An 18,632-nucleotide genomic window follows, 5' to 3' on the forward strand; every position below is an offset into this window, starting at 1 on the left:
TTGCTGTCGCGCCCGTCTGTCTGTCCGTCCGTTGTCCACAATTTCTTGTGAACGCTCTAACGCCAAAAGTTATCATTCAATTTTTTTAAAATTGATATATGTTGTTAACATTAGTGAGGTGAAGAAGCCTATGTAATTTCAATAATTTCCGTTTATTATATCTAGAGTTATGGCCCTTGTTTCACTTTGTTGAGCCTTGTGAATGCTCTAATGCCGAAAGTTAACATCCGATCTTTGTGAAATTTATATTCAATATTTAAGTTAGTGAAATGAAGAAACCTATTGAATTTCAGCAATTTTCGTTTATTACGTCTAGAGTTATGGCCCTTGTTTCACATTATTGAACCTTGTGAATGCTGTAACGCCAAAAGTTATCACCCAATCTTTGTGAAATGTATATGCATGATTTAAATTAGTGAAACAAAGAAGCCTTTTGAATTTCAGCAATTTCCGTTAATTTTGTCTAGAGTTATGGCCCTTGTTTCACTTTATTGAACCTTGTGAATACTTTAACGCCAAAAGTCATCGCCCGATCTTTGTGAAATTTATATGCATGATTTAAATTAGTGAAATGAAGAATCCTATTGAATTTCAGCAATTTCCGTCAATTATTTCTACAGTTATGACCCTTGTTTCACTTTGTTGCACCATGGGAACGCTCTAATGCTCTGCTGATCTGTATGAAATTTACATATGTCGCTTAAATTAGTCAAGAGAAAAATCCTATTGAATTTCAGCAATTTCCGTTTATTACTTCTAGAGTTATCATCCGATATGTATGAAATTTATATGCATCATTTAAATTTGTGAAACAGGTCTATTGAATTTCAGCAATTTCAGTCAATAATTTCTAGAGTTATGACGATTGTGAACCTTGTGACCGTTTGAATGACAAAAGTGATCATGTGATCTGTATGAAATTTGTATGCATTATTTAAATTAGTAAAACGAAAAAGCCTGTCAAATTTCAACAATTTCAGTAGATTACTTCCAGAGTTGAGACCCTTGTTTCAGTTTGTAGAACCTTGTGAACCCTCATTAACGACAAAATTTATAATCTGATCAGTATGGAACTGTTTTGTAAAGGCCCCCAATTACCTACAAAGGAATAAATATACGACAACCCTTGTCGACCGCTCGGACGATTTAGCTGCTGTGGGTGTATGTTTCGTTGCCTGGCAACCTTTCTTTGAGAAAGCTGGGCAGGGAACTGTTGCAATGGATTAGTCCGTACGACTGTCCAACCCTGGTAACTGTTACCGTAGAATATTCAAACTTGGTGTAGATGTTTATTATAATAGTCAAATGTCTTGAAGGGTAAAGTTTCATTAAATCAATATAGGGTCATTCCATGTCAAGTGGGAAATTGACCCCCTCGAAATCTGGAAAAAATATGTTATTGTACATGTAGAAACTGCAAAATTTGTGGTCTGTAGCTTGAAAATGGACTGAGATATGGGCATTTGAGTTTCATCAGTTACCATAAGTTTTCGAAACAAAATGTGTATAAATAAACTCGATTTTCAGAAATCTTATTTCTAGAGAAGGTATACGGGTCAATGGATGGAGTCATAATTACGATATGCAGACATGATAGTAATAGCCCTTGAATGGACTACAAATGCTGTTGGAATCTTCAATCGGTATCGATTATATTAATTTTATCTCTGTATACTCCTTGGCTGCGCAGCAAATTTAGATGCTTGATGTAGGCTACAATCAAGTGTTGTGGCCAACGCCGGATTAACCATGGTGGGAGCCTCTGATCACCGATGGCGCGAAGCCCCGAAATTTTCAGAAATTGGAGGCCGGAAACGTGATTTCCTGGCATTTCAGGCACTTGTGTCAGAGCCATTTAGAAGTACCTCCCCCAGAAAAAAATAAAATTCTGCCACAAAATTAGCGCATTCTGGCGTTATTTCAGTGGACAAATCCATGCGAGTTCTATGAAATGATGGCTCAGTGATAAATAACGGGGTCACTTGATTCGGAATCGTATTATATCGCCCAAGATGAATTGATGAATGGAGGCCGTAACGTTACGACCGTGCCGGACTCGATTTTTGACGAACGTCTAACACTGTAAGTACCAAATGGTAATACATGATTTAATCAAGAAATCTGAATATTTCGTGTGATCATGATGTGCATCTCATCAAATTCAGCTTATACCCACAACAAATATCAACAACCACAACTACAGCTTATATACAATCGTACGTCAATCTGAGGCAAAATTCGTGCTACTCGATTGATGGGGACGGGTAATTTGTTCGAGTTATACGATAATTCTAGTTAGACGATGTTCGGTCCGAAAGAAGATCTCGCGACAATAAAAGACCATGTGTCACACCAGATAAAGCCACAATAAGCGTTTATTTTTTAAAATCTTCAAGTTTCCGGGAAAGTTGCCAAGGCACACTCGCCTGCAAGATCCAACCACGTACAAGACAGTACTCTCATTAGAATTTGATAATTCACGTTGAATTCCGGCGATCCACTAAAAAAACATCTCGGAGCATCAGAGGGGCCCCGTCAATAGGTCACCGGCCGTTGGAGTCCTGGGTCTGACCATGCTCGAGGCGCGCAACTGAGATTTTGGGGGGGGCCCTCTAATGTGGTGGGCCCCATGGTGCCCCCTGGTTAATCCGGCGTTGGCTATGGCGAAAATGAAATAAACACCTTTATTTTTTGTTTCTTACCGTAATATTTTAACAAGCCAACAGTGAGGCTGATGTCCCCCGCCGAAATCCCAAAATAAATAGATGACACATATTAATTAATAGCACATTTATTTTTTTTTCAAAAGTACCAAGCAATCAAACTGATCATCAACTATACACTAAGTTTCATCACTCTCTATATGTGATAATAGTCAAGGTTAGCTTGTCCCAAAGCATCGACCAATGAAATTACTTAGATCTACTTAGCTTTGAAATGTTAATCATTGAGCTCAGTCAAGACTTTCACCTAATGAACATCTGCATCAAGTTTAAACATTCTACCACAATTAAAAGTCTTGACCAATCAAATTGCTTATCGCTCCTTAGTCTAAGCAGAAAATTCTCATCATCGAACTTATTCATGGTAATGATATAATGAATCTATACTCGGCGTTTCATCACTCTCACTTAATTAAAACTTAAGTTGTCGTGCCCCAAAGCATCAACCAATCAGATTGCTTATCTCTGCTTACCATATGCAGACAATGTTCATCACCAAACTCCATCAAGGCATTCACCTAATGAACGCATGCACCAAGTTTAAACATTCTAGCTCAATTAGAAGGGGAGTTATTGTGTTCCAAAGTCTCGACCAATTATATTGCTTATCGCTCTGCTTACCCTCAGCAGAAAATGTTCATCATCGATCGAACTTAGTCAAGATGTTGATGTAATAAAGCTATACACCAAGTGTCCTCACTCTCAATTATAACTAAAGTTATCGTGTCCCAAAGCATCAACCAATCAAATTACTTATCTCTGCTTACCCTAAACAGAAAATGCCCATCCCCGAACTCCATCATTCAAGGCACGGACCTAATAAACACCTACACCAAGTTTGAACATTCTAGCTCAATTAGGAGAGTTATTGTGTTCCAAAGTCTAGGCCAATCAAATTGCTTATCGCTCTGCTTACCCGGAGCAGAAAATGATCATTATCAAGGTATTGATGTAATGAAACTATACACCAAGTTTCATCACTTTCTCTTAATTATAACGCTATCGTGTCCCAAAGCATCAACCAATCAAATTGCTTATCTTTGCTTCCACTAAGCAGAAAATGCTCATCTTCGAACTCCATCAAGACATTGACCTAATAAACACCTACACCAAATTTGAACATTCTAGCTCAATTAGAAAGAGTTGTGTCCCAAAAAGTGTGACGGACCCATTTAATAGTCCCCTGATTTCTACGAAAGGCGGGGGACAAAAATTGTTTTAGAAATTAATTTGGGGAAGAAAATAAGGTAATACGGAGGTCTAATTAGTCTCTCTTTCAGTGATAGTAGCGACTAGGCGAATATTAACCGCTAATCAGTTTGGCAGTAGTGCTTTAGAGGTTTTTTCATTGTAAGTTCAATGAATGTAGAACAATAAAAATTGATGAACATTTTCCACTACGACTAATAAATACAATTTAACAGGTGGAGACTTTAGAACACAATAATTTGGATTTAAATTGGGGGAGAGTGACAAAATTCGAGGAATATAGTTTTCATTGCATTAATACCTTGAGTTTAATGATGAGAATTTTCTGCTTGGGCAAAGTAGTGATAAACGATTAGGTAGGTTAAGAATTTGGAACACAAATGTTCTTGAGGTGAATGCCTTGACCAAATTGGATGATTAACAATTTCCGATAAAGCTAAGCAATTTCATTAGTTGATAGTTTGGGACACGATAAAGTTGATTCTAATTGAGAGAAATCGGTGACACTCGGTGTCGCTACATCAAAACCTTAATTTGAGATTGTAGCGAGGATATCAGCCTCACGGTTGTCATTGTTACCCTGGACTTGGCTTCATGTGCTTATATGATATTCAGATGAATACATTACAAAACTTGTTTAATTTATGTAAACTCTAGCACTAAAATTGTCAAAAGAACCTAACATCACCACCACCCAGACCAGACACCCAAATGTTTGTTCGCAATCTACGACCTCCCCTATCCGTATTCGTGAAAAGCTGCCCTCACTTGCCCGTAACTGATTTGGCACCTGTGCAGGTACTGCAGCATAGTGCCAGACAGAATTAAATAACACCAATTAAAATTGATCAGTTTTATTACTGGATTAAAATAACAACTTCCATCACACAGGCTGAACAGCTCTAGAGTTATATGGAATCACACCCTATCACACACTTGGCATAGTCATTTGGATTAATGTTTCTATCTAGTTCTTGGTCAGATTCATTTCCAGATTGTTTACATTAGTCCCAGGATAAGACTACCTCTTTGAGAAAAGGCAGTGTTTGGTCAAACTACATAGTCTGACAAGAGATTACAAGTTTGTTTGAGTTTCTTTAAATTTTACCATTTTGTATGACTACTTCAATGAATTGAAATTTAACTTTAAATGGTATTGACTTATTTCATTCCCTAAAGCCTATGTACACCGAATTCATTGCGGAAATACAGTATAACAGTCTATATTGTATTAATATATATATATTACAATTTACAAGCAACCTACATCCAAATGCCTACTAATCTAAATTCAAACTACTTGAGCCTACCTTGCCGAAAAACACAATATCAAGGGCCTAAATTCATTTGCTAATAAGAAAAAAAAAATTTGATTACAATAAATTAACAATAGAACTGTAATTTTTATTGTTCGACTGTAAACAAATGGATGTCGGATTACAATAATTGTATTTGGCGCTGCTACAAATAAATTAGTACGGCTGAATTGTTTATTATGTACTGTGTTATTTATATCACTACAAAGTGCATAGATAAACATTTAGTGAATACTTCACCGTTCTCAATACAGTTGAACATAATATCATACATTCTATTGCACAGCAAGAAGTAACCACTAACGAATGAAACTTACTGTAAAACTAGAATCTTAAATAAATGAAATATATGGCACTTTTACCCATGGCTAAATATTAACTATTATCTAAATTATTAACAGCACCAACTGACATGATCATTAAGTATAATACTATCTGTATGTTATAATAATTTATGGTCCCTAATGTACAAGTGATTATTACTACTGTAATATTTGGTTTACTACATGTTATCTATCATAATGCCCACATCAAAAATGATGCATGTCATGAGAAATCAAGGGAAAATTCTTCTCTTTGAAACTTTACTACCCTATAAAGAATGTTGATATCAAAGAATTCATAAAGCCACCAGCTACATGAAAATTTGACATAAAAAAAACCATTTGCCCCCCAAAATAGACTGAGCTGGGAATTAAACATTAAACTATATACTCTGACACCACCCATCCTGTCAATAAACAATTCTGGGTTCTAATTTGCTAGTGAATCATTGTTTGATGGCAGAATGAAGTGCCAAAACTATTCATTCTGATTAAAAATGGAAATAAATAATCTAGTTTCTCACTACATATAAAAGATATTTACAAATCATAATCTATATATTTGCATATCTACATGGTTTTTAAATAATTTAAAAAAAAAAGAAGAAAAGATAAACTGGAAATGACAAAAATAAATAAAATACCTAAAATAAAATATCTCCCGTTATCTACAAATATGAAAATAAAGTTTAATAATTGAAGTAGACTATTTACATGAAAAACAGAATAAAAATGGGTGAAATGAAACCAAAACAATATTTGCCCTTCATGACAAACCTTGCCAACAAAACAAATTTAATAAAATTAAACAAAAAATTGCATTGGGATAACGAAAGTGCAAGGTAAAACGAAAATTACACTAATAAAAAAAATCTTAAAATGGTACTTTCACAAAATATGTGGAACAGCCATTCAAACGGCACATTTCACAATTACAGGAACCATTATTATTTTTATATATAGATTTATTTGTTAGTCCCTGATCGTCATTTGAGTGATTTTTAATTCCTTCAAGATTAGGCCTTCCGTATTGTGAACATTTAAAAGGAATAGTCCAAAAATGGTTCATTTCTTTTTACTATTTACAATGATAGGGTTCATTGAAATTTTTCAACATGCAGCACCTTCTATAGACCATACAGCATGTGATCAAAATTAGCTAGCGCCACATGCAATCTTTGCCAAATTAAATTGATGTAACTCTGGTTAAAATGATATTATTTTGATTGTGTTTTGTTAATTAAATGTTAAATAATCAATTTGAATACATTAAAGCACCAGTGAAAAATTAGATAGTCTGAAAAATTCAAATGACGATCAGCAGCTCTAAAAAAAAAAATAATTCTAAAGGTTTTCAAGTGGGTTTCTTTAAGTTAACTATTAATTACTGGGTCATGAAGAGCGTTTTGTTCATACAATTACTAAAGGTGTGCAGTGTATTATTTTATAAATGCTTTTTCCAAATCATTTTGCAAATCATTTCGGACTGTAAAATGTTCATTAAAAAGATTTTTATAAAAAAATTTAAACTATCAAATCCCTTAATTGTTAAAATCCAATAAGGAGCGAAATGTCCAGAAAACTGAACAGTACGAAAAAGTTAATTGCATCACAATGTAATAAATAATTCAAAATCTCATCAACAGCTTTTTACCAGTTATTACATATTTTGATAGCCTCCAAAAATTTTCACAAAGAAATAATATTGGCTAGTTTATGCCATATGATCCGATTTGAATAATGAAATGAAAGATGGATGAAATGTCAAATAAAGTGTCATAAAATATATATATCCTGTATGTTAGTTGAGTATAAATAACAATATAACTTTTATTAATGCATATTATTATCATGGATCAATTGTCTATCTGATTTATTTTAGGTTTTCCCTTGATTTCCAACAACAATTACATATTATTACATGGTAAAAATACTGTACATATAAAAAAATCACCTAATATATATGTACAACTAATGTTTATAAATATTATCACTATTAAATTAGGGGATAGGCACATTGTAATGTCTGTCATCTTCTGCTATTAAAGATATTATTGACCAATCAGATGGTGAATCATCGGGAAATTTACATAAAAAGTCTTCTGCTCCAAACTGTGCCAGACGGGCAACAGATATCACTGTTCCTATTGTCTGACCCAATAAACACATTTCAACCTGAAAAATACAATTATGACACATATTTTAAGTCAAAAATTGTTTTAGTCGTAAGGCTTCAAAAACAAAATTAAGCATCTGAAAATAAAATGCTTGAATGACCCAATATTTCTCACCAAAACAAAATACACTTCTTAAAATTTGTCAATGATGTTTCTGCAAAAAGGTAATTCCAGATTGTAATCTCACTGATTTACAAGCCAATTTTACTTTCTAGACATATTTTTATTTATGCAATACCCTGTATGATAGGAAAAAATCCCTACCTGTTCTAATCCTCCACTATCACCAACAGGGTTTAGATGATTGGCTACAAAACTGCTAAGTGTTTCCGATGTATCTCTAGCAAACATTAAACACGCAAATATAGGAAGATCTTTTCCTTTTTGATTGTCTTTAAATAACTCTACTGCTTTAACCAACATCAACAGTTTAACACCTTCCATCAGTTCAACATCAGTATCAGGATGAGAATTCAGCGAGTTTAAAGTTTGTTTCACTTTTTCATCATAAGAATCAATTTTATTGACTAATTCGACCTGAAAAATAAGAAGTACTCAGTTATTTTAAAGATAGGTTGCCAGGCAATGAAACATACGCCAACAGCATCTAAGTCATCCAGGCACTGTATAAAGTCTATTGGATAGCAACTTTACCCTCTAGAGCAACCACAAGATTTTTCAAACTGATCAAGGGCCATAACTCTGGCAGTAATTATCCGAAATTGTCGAAAATCAATAGCCTTCTTTGTCTCATGACCTTAAACACTGTGTATAAATTTAAAGTCAATCAATTAACTTTAGACTCTAGAGCTTGCACAAGCAATTGTGGACGGCGGACTGATGTATGGATGGATGGGAGCGACAGCAATTTATGACCACATTTCAATGTGGGCGTACATGTATAAAAACATTTCTCTGGATTGACTAATGGGGTCCACAAAAGGGCAATGTCTCAATACAAGGGTTCAAGGTGCCACCCTGTCACTTTTTCCATTTAGTTCTTGTTATTTTAATCCAATTAATGTTATAAATTTAACCCTCATATGCGTTTTTTTTTTGGTCTACTTTCATACATTTAACGAACCATACATATAATAATGTGCAATATTTTCAACACCTATTTGTTTTGTAAGCCTTCATTGGCAGTCACACTATGCTCATCAGCCAATTAAATAATGGCTCATGATTGCAAGGTTCAATTGGACCATCAAAAAGACCTAGTTTTGTTGAGGGCCAAACTGCGATATCACTATTGTGGAAGCAGATGTTAAACCACAAGTCACTACTACTATGTGGGCGTTAAACCCTTTCATATTCTATAACTGGATTCTAGATTTACAGAGAAGCTGTTAAACATTCAATTTGATAAATTGTTTTCTGTTTGCAATTTTCTGACAATATCAAATCTTTCATAGCATTATCCACGCTAAAATGTACTCAAATTAAATATTTAAGATTTAATTTTAAAAAACAATATCAACTGGAGATGATCTCCCAGGTTGGATTCAATCTGATTATAAAGAGGACCCATTTAAACATTTTACCTAACATTAATAACACTTACATAGACGAAATGTTCTTTAACCAGAAAGAAACAAAAATCTCATCAAAACAGATATCGACCATAAAAAAACAAACGACAAATTTCTTACTGTGGCTGTTTTGACCAAAATGAATTTGGTTGTTTTGGTTTGTGGCTGTTTGGCAAAATCCCATTTGCAGAGAATGACAAATGATGTAAAATTTCAAACCATCATATCTTTGTAAATATCGAACAGAGTTAAACCATTTTTGGGCGATATTCCTTCTAGAGATTCAACTTTTACACTATTGTAGTTTACAAGGGTTTCAAAATCCTGGCTTGAAATGCAACTTCAGTGTGGAAATTAACCACTGGGGGCCTGTTTCATTAAGTGTACGTAAAGTTGTATTGAACAATTCAGTGAAATGAAACCCCAAAACCTTGAAAACCACAACCTAACAAAGTATGCAAAATCTGGTATCTGTGTCCAGTGTAATTTTAGAAGCAAAAGAATTACTTACTGTGGAGTAGAGGGTCAAGACACATTTGCATATCATTGATAATTTATCAGTATCAACTGGAAACCGATTACCAAATGTCCAGTTAGCAAGTCCAGTGGTAGGATCTTCATAAAGTTCTTTTAATTTGTCTATAATATTCATTACACTAGGCCATTGTTCCATGCTAGCACTACCTGTAGTTAACATTTGATATAAAGCGCCTCGTATAGCACAATAGTTATCTCCCCTGATTTGTCGTAAATGTTTACACTTCATCGTCTTTATAACTTCTTTATAACCCTGAAATAATGAAAGAAAGACGTATATAGTTCATATCCATAGTTTTCTTCTTTTTTAAAACAAAACAAAATGAGGAATTTTAGGAGCTATTTTGATACTTTTGGCTATTATAATAGAAAGATACAAGCATATTCATTTTATAAAATGAAATGAAACGAAAGGGGGTTTAAAGTCCTACTGTTCTGCTCCATCCAAACTAATGAAGACGGGCTTAGGTCATACTCTCATTTCCAATTGTCAAGGGTTCTTTTACATGCCAACTTGTCAAAGGACCCGTTTTTTTTTCATCCCAACAGAATGACTAGAAGTTTTAACTATATTACATTTTTAATATTGGTACCTCTTTCTAAGGTGTAAACAAATCTACCAATACTTTTAATAACTATCTGAATTCTGATCGTAAAAAAAATAACATGTAGGTGCCTACCTGTTTTATTGTTTTAGCTCTATCTGTATCACCCTTCCATTCTTTATCAGCATATTCTTCTAAATCTAAAGCTTCACCTATATTCATCTTTTCTGTTAAAAAACAAAATTACAAATATGATTTAATCAGTATTTTGGTTAGAGAATATTAGGAGCCGTTGTGGATACAGGACTTCTGAAAATGGTGATATACCATGGAAATGGTGGGTTAAGCTTACAAAAGATATTAGCACCATGGCAGAAATAAATAAGGTGTCAAATCCCATCCAAAAATGTCTTGAATCAACACTGTTTGCAGGTCATAAGACCCAAGGTAATCTGTGCATTTCAATTTCTGTTGAAATGAAAGTATTTTATGATTTAACGAATATGGAAGAGAATTATATAAGCTAATGTTTCCAATGATAAAACTGGTTAATGGTCAAAAGAGCATGTGTAAAGATAGGTTGCCAGGCAATGAAACCTAAGTCTACAGCAGATACGTTGTCCTAGCAGTTCACAAATGTTGTCACACTAAAAACAGCTCAAGAGTAATATACCATGAAGTAATTGCCATAAATAATTAAAATTTGATTGGCTTCTAGTTCTTTATGATGCTAACAATTAAGCTTAAAACAAAACATGTACCTGCTGTGATTAGACGATAAATTTGAGTAATTCCAGTTTTCAAGAATTGTTGAAAATCAATAGGATTCTTCGTCTCATAAAACACTGTGTATCAATTTCAAATCAATAAGAAAATAATTGTATTTTCCAAAAATTTTAAAACTGATCAAGGGCAGTAGCTTGAAAAATCAGTGAATGGAAAATTATACTTTGATAACTGCATAATATGCAACAAACTAAAATTATTTTACAATTTCATTCATATTTTTGCAAAACAATAATGAAATATGTAACATGCTGCAGGCCTAATGTAATTATTTGGAATATAGTATATTGTTTTTCTCTCACATTTATACAGTAACAATCAGAAGACCATGTTTTAGGTAGGAAATTCCTCTATCAACTAGATAGGCAGGTACTGTTATTGTCTAAATTAATGTCCTGTTTAAACAATATGTTTCAGATTTTCATGCACAGCTATTCTAATGTTGGGAAAACCCTTGTGTAAATGGCTGTTCTGTTCTAATTTTACCAAAATACTGGTGGTAATACCTTTACGAGGATATTAGCAGGAGACTGGTGGTTTATAAAATGTCATCTTCAAGGTCATTTAAAGACTTGACACCCAGTTAACAAGTATTGTTATATGCAATTCAGCAAAGTTGATAAAATTCATTTAAAGCATAATTGAAGCAACATGTACTAACAAATTTGTTGAGTAGGCTAACTTGACCAGTAACTCATGTAATTTCTTCTCACTTTAAACTAGTTTTGTAACTATGCTAGATTTATTTACATATTATGGAAGTACATGTACAGTTAATTCATTTTATTAACTACCAGACAAACTAAATGTTTTTTACACATTATCTCACAAAGTCAAGATGTAATTTATGGGCTCTTATAAAAGCATTTTTCATTCACATAAATACTAAAAAACATACCCTGTATTTCAAAATATATAACTTAATTCGAAACATTACCATGAAAATTATTATGGTAGTAAGAATGAGGAACAGATCTGCATCAAGAATTGTCTGTCTAGATTGATATTTTAATAATTATTTGATCAAATATGTGATAAGTATTATCCTGACTAAAATAAACATTGTTTAGTAGAGATCTGTTCAGATTATTGTTTAGATTTACATCATTACTCAACATTTGTAGAACTCTGAAACACAAACTACTTACATTGATAAGAAGCATTAAGTTTACATTCATCTTGCATTGTGATGTAATATAATTGTGAACTAATATTTGTTAGCAGCATTAGTATATAAACATTTGTATTAGTATAAGATAGGTTGCCAGGCAACAAAACATACGCCCACAACAGCTAAATCGTCCGAGCGGTCATCCAGGGTTGTCGCATAATTATTCCTTTGTAGGTAATTGGGGGCCTTTACAAAACAGTTCCCTACAGATCAGATTATAAATTTTGTCGTTTGAGGGTTTACAAGGTTCTACAAACTGAAACAAGGGTCTCAACTCTGGAAGTAATCTACAGAAATTGTTGAAATTTGACAGGCTTTTTCGTTTTACTAATCTAAATAATGCATATAAATTTCATACAGATCACATGATCATTTTTGTCATTCAAACGTGCACAATCGCCATAACTCTAGAAATTATTGACGGAAATTGCTGAAATTCAATAGACCTGTTTCACAAATTTAAATGATGCATATAAATTTCATACATATCAGATGATAACTATCATCAATCGAGCATTAACAAGGTTTGACAAAGTGAAACAAGGGCAATAACTGTAGAAGTAATTATTGTAAATTGCTGAAATTCAATAGGCTTTTTCGTTTCGCTAATTTAAATCATGCATATAAATTTCACAAAGATCGGGTGATAACTTTTTGCGTTAGAGAGTTCACAAGGATCAATAAAGTGAAACAAGGGCCATAACTCTAGACGTAATAAACGGAAATTGCTGAAATTCAATAGGCTTCTCCATTTCACTAATCTAAATAATGCATATAAATTTCACAAAGATCGAATGATAACTTTTGGCATTGGAGCGTTCACAAGGTTTAATAAAGTGAAACAAGGGCCATAACTCTAGACGTAATAAACGGAAATTATTGAAATTAAATAGGCTTCTTCATCTCACTAATGTAAACAACATATATCAATTTTAAAACAATTGGATGATAACTTTTGGCGCTAGAGCGTTCACAAGAAATTGTGGACGATGGGCGTATAAAAATGGTGTCATGCTTCCTATGTTGTCAGCTGGTTACTATAGTTTGAAGAAGAATGCAGAAGTCTCTAATTACAAATATCTGGCAATGCTAGCACAGTTGATGAGTACATGTATTGTGTTTTATTTATTATCATGGTGTATTTATATAGTGCATTTTTCACCTAAGTGCCCAGATGCTCTTTACAAACTTAAAAAAGATACTATACATAAGAATGAAAAAATAAATGTATATAGTCAAAGGCAAAAATAAGAATATATAAAAATTACTGAACCAAAATGGAAATGTAAAAACAACTAAGTTTTGTTATCCAAGCATCACAATATGCATGTTGAAAATTAGATGCATTTACTATGTTTAGAGGTGTGTAAGTTTCGTAACAATTTCTGTGGACTGGAAATAGGCATTATTCATAGAAGGATTTGCAACTTAGCAGACATGCTGTTTATGTGTGTGCAAAGTTTTCGTGTTGAAATGATTGTCTGATACTTGTTTACCAAAAACTAAGCCAAAAATTATTCATCCAAAGTTAAAAGAAATCATTGTTTTATTAGTTAGGGTATTAGTTAGGATCATCAGCATGAATAAAACTAATATTATGACTTACTGTTAATTTTAGTAGCAGGTTTTGGTTGAGATTCAGCAGATTCATCAATACTATCCAAAAACACTTCAGAATTGTCTCCTGTTTTAGAAGATGCTCCATCAGAAACAAGAATTCTTCTAGGTGAATGTCTGGCCTTTCTATAGGGAGAGTTCTTCTCACTATGTTCACCACTACTAGACTCAGAATTTTCTGCGGAATTATTGGCTGTTTGCAGTAAACGCCGATGTCGAGGTTTCACCATATCATCATCCACATCTAAATCCCAAGAAAGTTCTACACTACTGGCTCGTGAACTACTAACAGAATCAGTTAATGGAAGACTATTTGAGTGTTCGAAATGTTGTCGCACTTTATCAACTAAATAACAAGCTTGTTCAGCTACAGGGCTCTGAGCTCTGAATGTTATAGGTCCATCTGATTCTGTAATGCCCTCCTGACTATTGCTACGATTAATTAAAGCATTTATTTGAGAGGTGATTTCTTCAAACTCATCCTGAATACCATGAAGTTCATCTTCAATGTGTTCCAAATTTTCAGTTGTTTTTCCTCCCAATGTTTCGTTTTCAAATAAAGCACTTTCTGGAGTCGTCATAAGTGACATCTGCCGGTCTAAAGACCTACTTCGTCTCATTAAACCTTCCGGAAACTCAACTTCAGGTGTAGGAGAACGTGAAACAAAATCAAAAGAGCGATTGGACCATTCTTTTAACCTGTTCATTAAAGATTGTCGAAATTGTGTATCTGATGGTCCGTGTTTTCTGGGAAGCGGAGAATTTTTATCATCTCCATCCCAACTACTAGAGTCTAAACTACTTGCACAACCACTAAATTTGCTTAACGATTCAGATTGGTCTAAAGAAGGATCATAGTCTAAATGCAGCGTGTTTTTATCATCAAGTTTATCCCAGTTTGTATCAGATTCTGAAGGAAGAGAACTAGGTGAACTCTCTGCTTCTATAACAGTTCGAGGTAGAGAGTTGGAGTGTGAAGGAGAGTTTTCTTCGTCTATTGTACATGATAATACACTAGTTTTATTATTTACAGATTGAGAAGACGTGGTGGGGGGTTGGGGTATATCGATATGTTCATGTATGTATTTACCATGACGATCGTTATAACTTCGGGGACTGTATGTTCCTTTTAAAGATGACACTCTGCTCCGTGAACAACCCTCACATGTTGATTCGTCGTAAGATTCTTGCATATTTTCGAAGCCACTTTCTGTGGTGCATGTAGAATAGAAGGAGTCGCGGTTAAATCCTGCATCACTGTAGAATGATTGACCCAATTCTGATGAAACACCTATCGCTGAATCTTTGTCTGACTGAACGGATGGCTGTCGGTTACGTCGTTTTGAACGCAGACGGACCCCTTCAGTAACAGTCTCTTTCTTTTTGCGATAATCTGTTCCAAATGCCACTCCATATTGTGCGCTGTAGTGTACTGGTGGTTCATTGTTTTCCGATGAGCTGGAATTGCCCATCTTAAAGCCTGTTGAACTGTCAGTGGAACCCTGCAATTAGAGATATAATAATAATAAATTTGGTACATTAACTTTAATTGAATAGAAATAAAAGATGGACATGTATGTATGACTAAGCAGGTCCAAATACTATTTTTCAAAATTTGAAATATTTCTTGCATAGTTTTTAATAATCTGTGTGATGATTTAAATTTTAGAACTAATTCTTAGATTAGAATCTCTATAATTTTTATTTTCATCTAAGTATCTAGTATGTAAATGTGGAGATACTAGTTTCATAATCTTGAGGTAAAGTCAGGTATAAAGTTACTATAAATATATCAAGATTGAGATTATGTGAAGATATACCAAGCACTTGTAAAGTTATTCTTAAATGACATTTACAAGATGAAATGGTTAACATTTAGAATACACAACATTAAAATAACACAACATTATTATGGATAATTTACTACTCCTGATGTTATATCAATATTCTTACAGATATCTTTATCAAATACATGACATTACTGTAAGAGTATAGAAACAGTGTATTTCATGACAAGACTAGTAAGGTCTATATCTAGATGGGGATGTGCATATATAAGCCCTACGGAAAGGGTTAGATCTATTTCAAAAGGCCACTTGTAGATTTCATCATAGGTCATGAGATGTAACAAGGGCTAGCGCTAAAGCTAACCCTAACCCAAGACCTAGCCCTACGCCTTACTCTAACCCACAATCCTCGTCCACAATCACGCACCCTAACCCTGTTTACATCTTGTGACATTGGGGAAATCTGCAGGTGGCCTTGTGAAATATATCTAACCTTATGGAAAGTGCAAAGGCCTGAATAAAATTAAGATAAGTTCTGAGCAATGTGTGTGTGAGGACAAAACCTATGCCATGCAGTCATAACATGGTTTGTCGCACATGTGTAACTATAAGGATGTCAATTACGGTTGGGAAAGTTTAAGTCTCTATTTCCTTTGGTGTGAACACAGAATTTGTTCTAAAATAAAACATTATTTAGTTGAGATACATATCATACAAAATATTGTTTCTGGTTTACATTAGAACTTTTCACTAGCTTTCTCTATCATACCCATATCTTACATTAACAAGCTATACAACATTATTCTTGGTTAACTACTACAGTCTACATACATGTACATACAAAATACCCTATATATATCCTATATATTTCATTACAGTTGAGGATTGTCTGAACTTGTATAAACTGTGTGTCAATTTACAAGCGGTTGACTCTATATAAATTACTATTTAACAAGTATCTATTAAGTAAACACAGTAAATACTGAATAAGCATTCAGGATATGTTCTCTTGGGCATAAATAATAAGGTCAACTATTGGTCCCACTATTTGAAGGTACATGATATTTTCACTACCAGAAAATACCATTATAGTCTCAAGTTGCATTATAAGCCCACAATAACTTAAATTAGGTTATTATTATACATTATCAACTAGTGCTAGACCATTTGTTCATGAGTTTGTTCTGTTGCTGCGCTTATAGCCAGCATGTTCATCAACCTGTCTGCATATCATTTACATATGTGTATCTTTTAAAATGTGCTTGGTTTGAAGAATACTGTATCTTTTATCGTAATTTTGTAAGATATCATGATTTCGTCAACACAACGGTCAAGAAAATATACCTTTAAGCATAAAAGTACAACAATTTGTTAGCTATTTGCTCTTCTCAAATGAAAGAGGCGGTTCTTTAAAGTAAATAACACCCCAGTCTTTGTTTATCACAAAAATTGTACTGTTGCCTCAAAAAAAGTTGATTTTTATATAACTGGAAATAGCTGATTATAACAGTAAAACCTATTTGGTAGGTTTGTTGAAAATAGTAGACTCTTTAATCTGATACAAATTATTACAATCTATGGCATCACTGGAAGTTATGATGACAAGAGGGAGAGAGAGAGAGAGAGAGAGAAATGGGGTTTAACGTCCACTTGACACAAACTAGGTCATTTTGGGACTAACATATGGTTGAATTTTATTTTTATAATTCGCTTGCGCGTAGGGGTCTTTAGCAGTGGGAGTAAACCGGAGAAAACCCACAAGGTTGGACAGGCGACCCTACTCCTTGTCACGTACAACTAGGGAATCGAAACCACACCAGTTGACTCAATGAGACATTATGATACAGCGCGCACATGCTAACTATTCAGTCCCCCCCCCCCACCATCCCGATGACAATAGGGACAATTCTGTCATTAGGAAAAGAGTATGCACATGAATACTCATTGTTGAATAAACATTTTATCATAAATTGTCTCCAACGACAAGCTGCACGTGAGTTTTGACTAGATGCATGTTAGTTTTTACTACCGGTAGATGCACCGAGTCTTAGCTAGATGCAGACAATATTGGAGAATTTAAAATAAAAAAGAAAAGAAAAGGGAAGCAGAAACAAACTTTTTAAAATGTCTTTACTAATTTATGTCATTGAATCATGCATCCCAAGCCTGTACTTCACAAGGAGTCGAGTCACCTGCCTAACTCTTGGGTTTCTTCTGGTTACCTCCCATTCACTGTTAGTCCCAAATTGAGCTGAGTAGAAATTAAAAACTGTTACCTTCTTTATATTTTATGGAACGGAATAAGGTGCAATGTAATGTCTCATGGATTCTTTAATTAGGCCATTTTGAGATTACCATGTATGTACAATTTTCTAGTAATTTCCTGTTCCTTCAAACTTTCATGTTTTTATAAAATCTTACATAAGCACATTCTAAGGCAGCCCCCACCCCTAAGAATTGTACAATAGTTAAAGAGACTTTTAATTCCCTAACCACATTCCCATGACCCTTTTAAACATTAGTAGGTCCCACATAATAACATACATACCCACTGATGCAGAAATTTAAACATTATCAAAATTAAATAACAGCAAAGTAAGAAATCACATCTGAACTAGTGTAAATGAAAACTGATAGTAGATTAAAGTTCCTAAATGTATTTCCTAAATGTATTGACTATGCAACAATTTTCTTCCTTTATGGTCATCCTCTATAAATATGCAAATAGATATGGTTCAATAAGTTTTCCCTAGTGTTTCTATTTAAACATTTATAAAACCTGAGAAATCTAAACGTATTTCTCCCTTCTACACTTGAACTCGGGCTGTGTAAATTGATGATTTGATATGCGGATAAAATGGTTTAAAAACATTAAATGGCATAGTGGTTTGAGAGATAGGGATAATTCA

The 18,632-nt window shown here is 33.7% G+C and overlaps 1 protein-coding gene across 2 annotated transcripts in view; it reads right to left on the reverse strand.

Annotated features, from left to right (window-relative positions):
- Nucleotides 1–4,770: 4,770 nt before the first annotated feature.
- The window catches only part of LOC126824694 (uncharacterized), a 46,540-nt gene continuing 32,678 nt past the window's right edge, over nt 4,771–18,632 (reverse strand). For both annotated transcript variants that reach the window (XM_050554015.2, XM_050554014.2), the window contains exons 4-8: nt 13,926–15,438; nt 10,498–10,589; nt 9,792–10,070; nt 8,013–8,285; nt 4,771–7,746 (exon numbers count right to left, since the gene is read on the reverse strand). In XM_050554015.2, the coding sequence (XP_050409972.1) occupies nt 7,573–7,746; nt 8,013–8,285; nt 9,792–10,070; nt 10,498–10,589; nt 13,926–15,438 (2,331 nt within the window). In that variant the 3' untranslated portion in view covers nt 4,771–7,572. The remainder of the gene's footprint in view (nt 7,747–8,012; nt 8,286–9,791; nt 10,071–10,497; nt 10,590–13,925; nt 15,439–18,632) is intronic.

This window comes from Patella vulgata, chromosome 6, assembly GCF_932274485.2.
Source record: "Patella vulgata chromosome 6, xgPatVulg1.2, whole genome shotgun sequence".
Taxonomy (NCBI): domain Eukaryota; kingdom Metazoa; phylum Mollusca; class Gastropoda; family Patellidae; genus Patella; species Patella vulgata.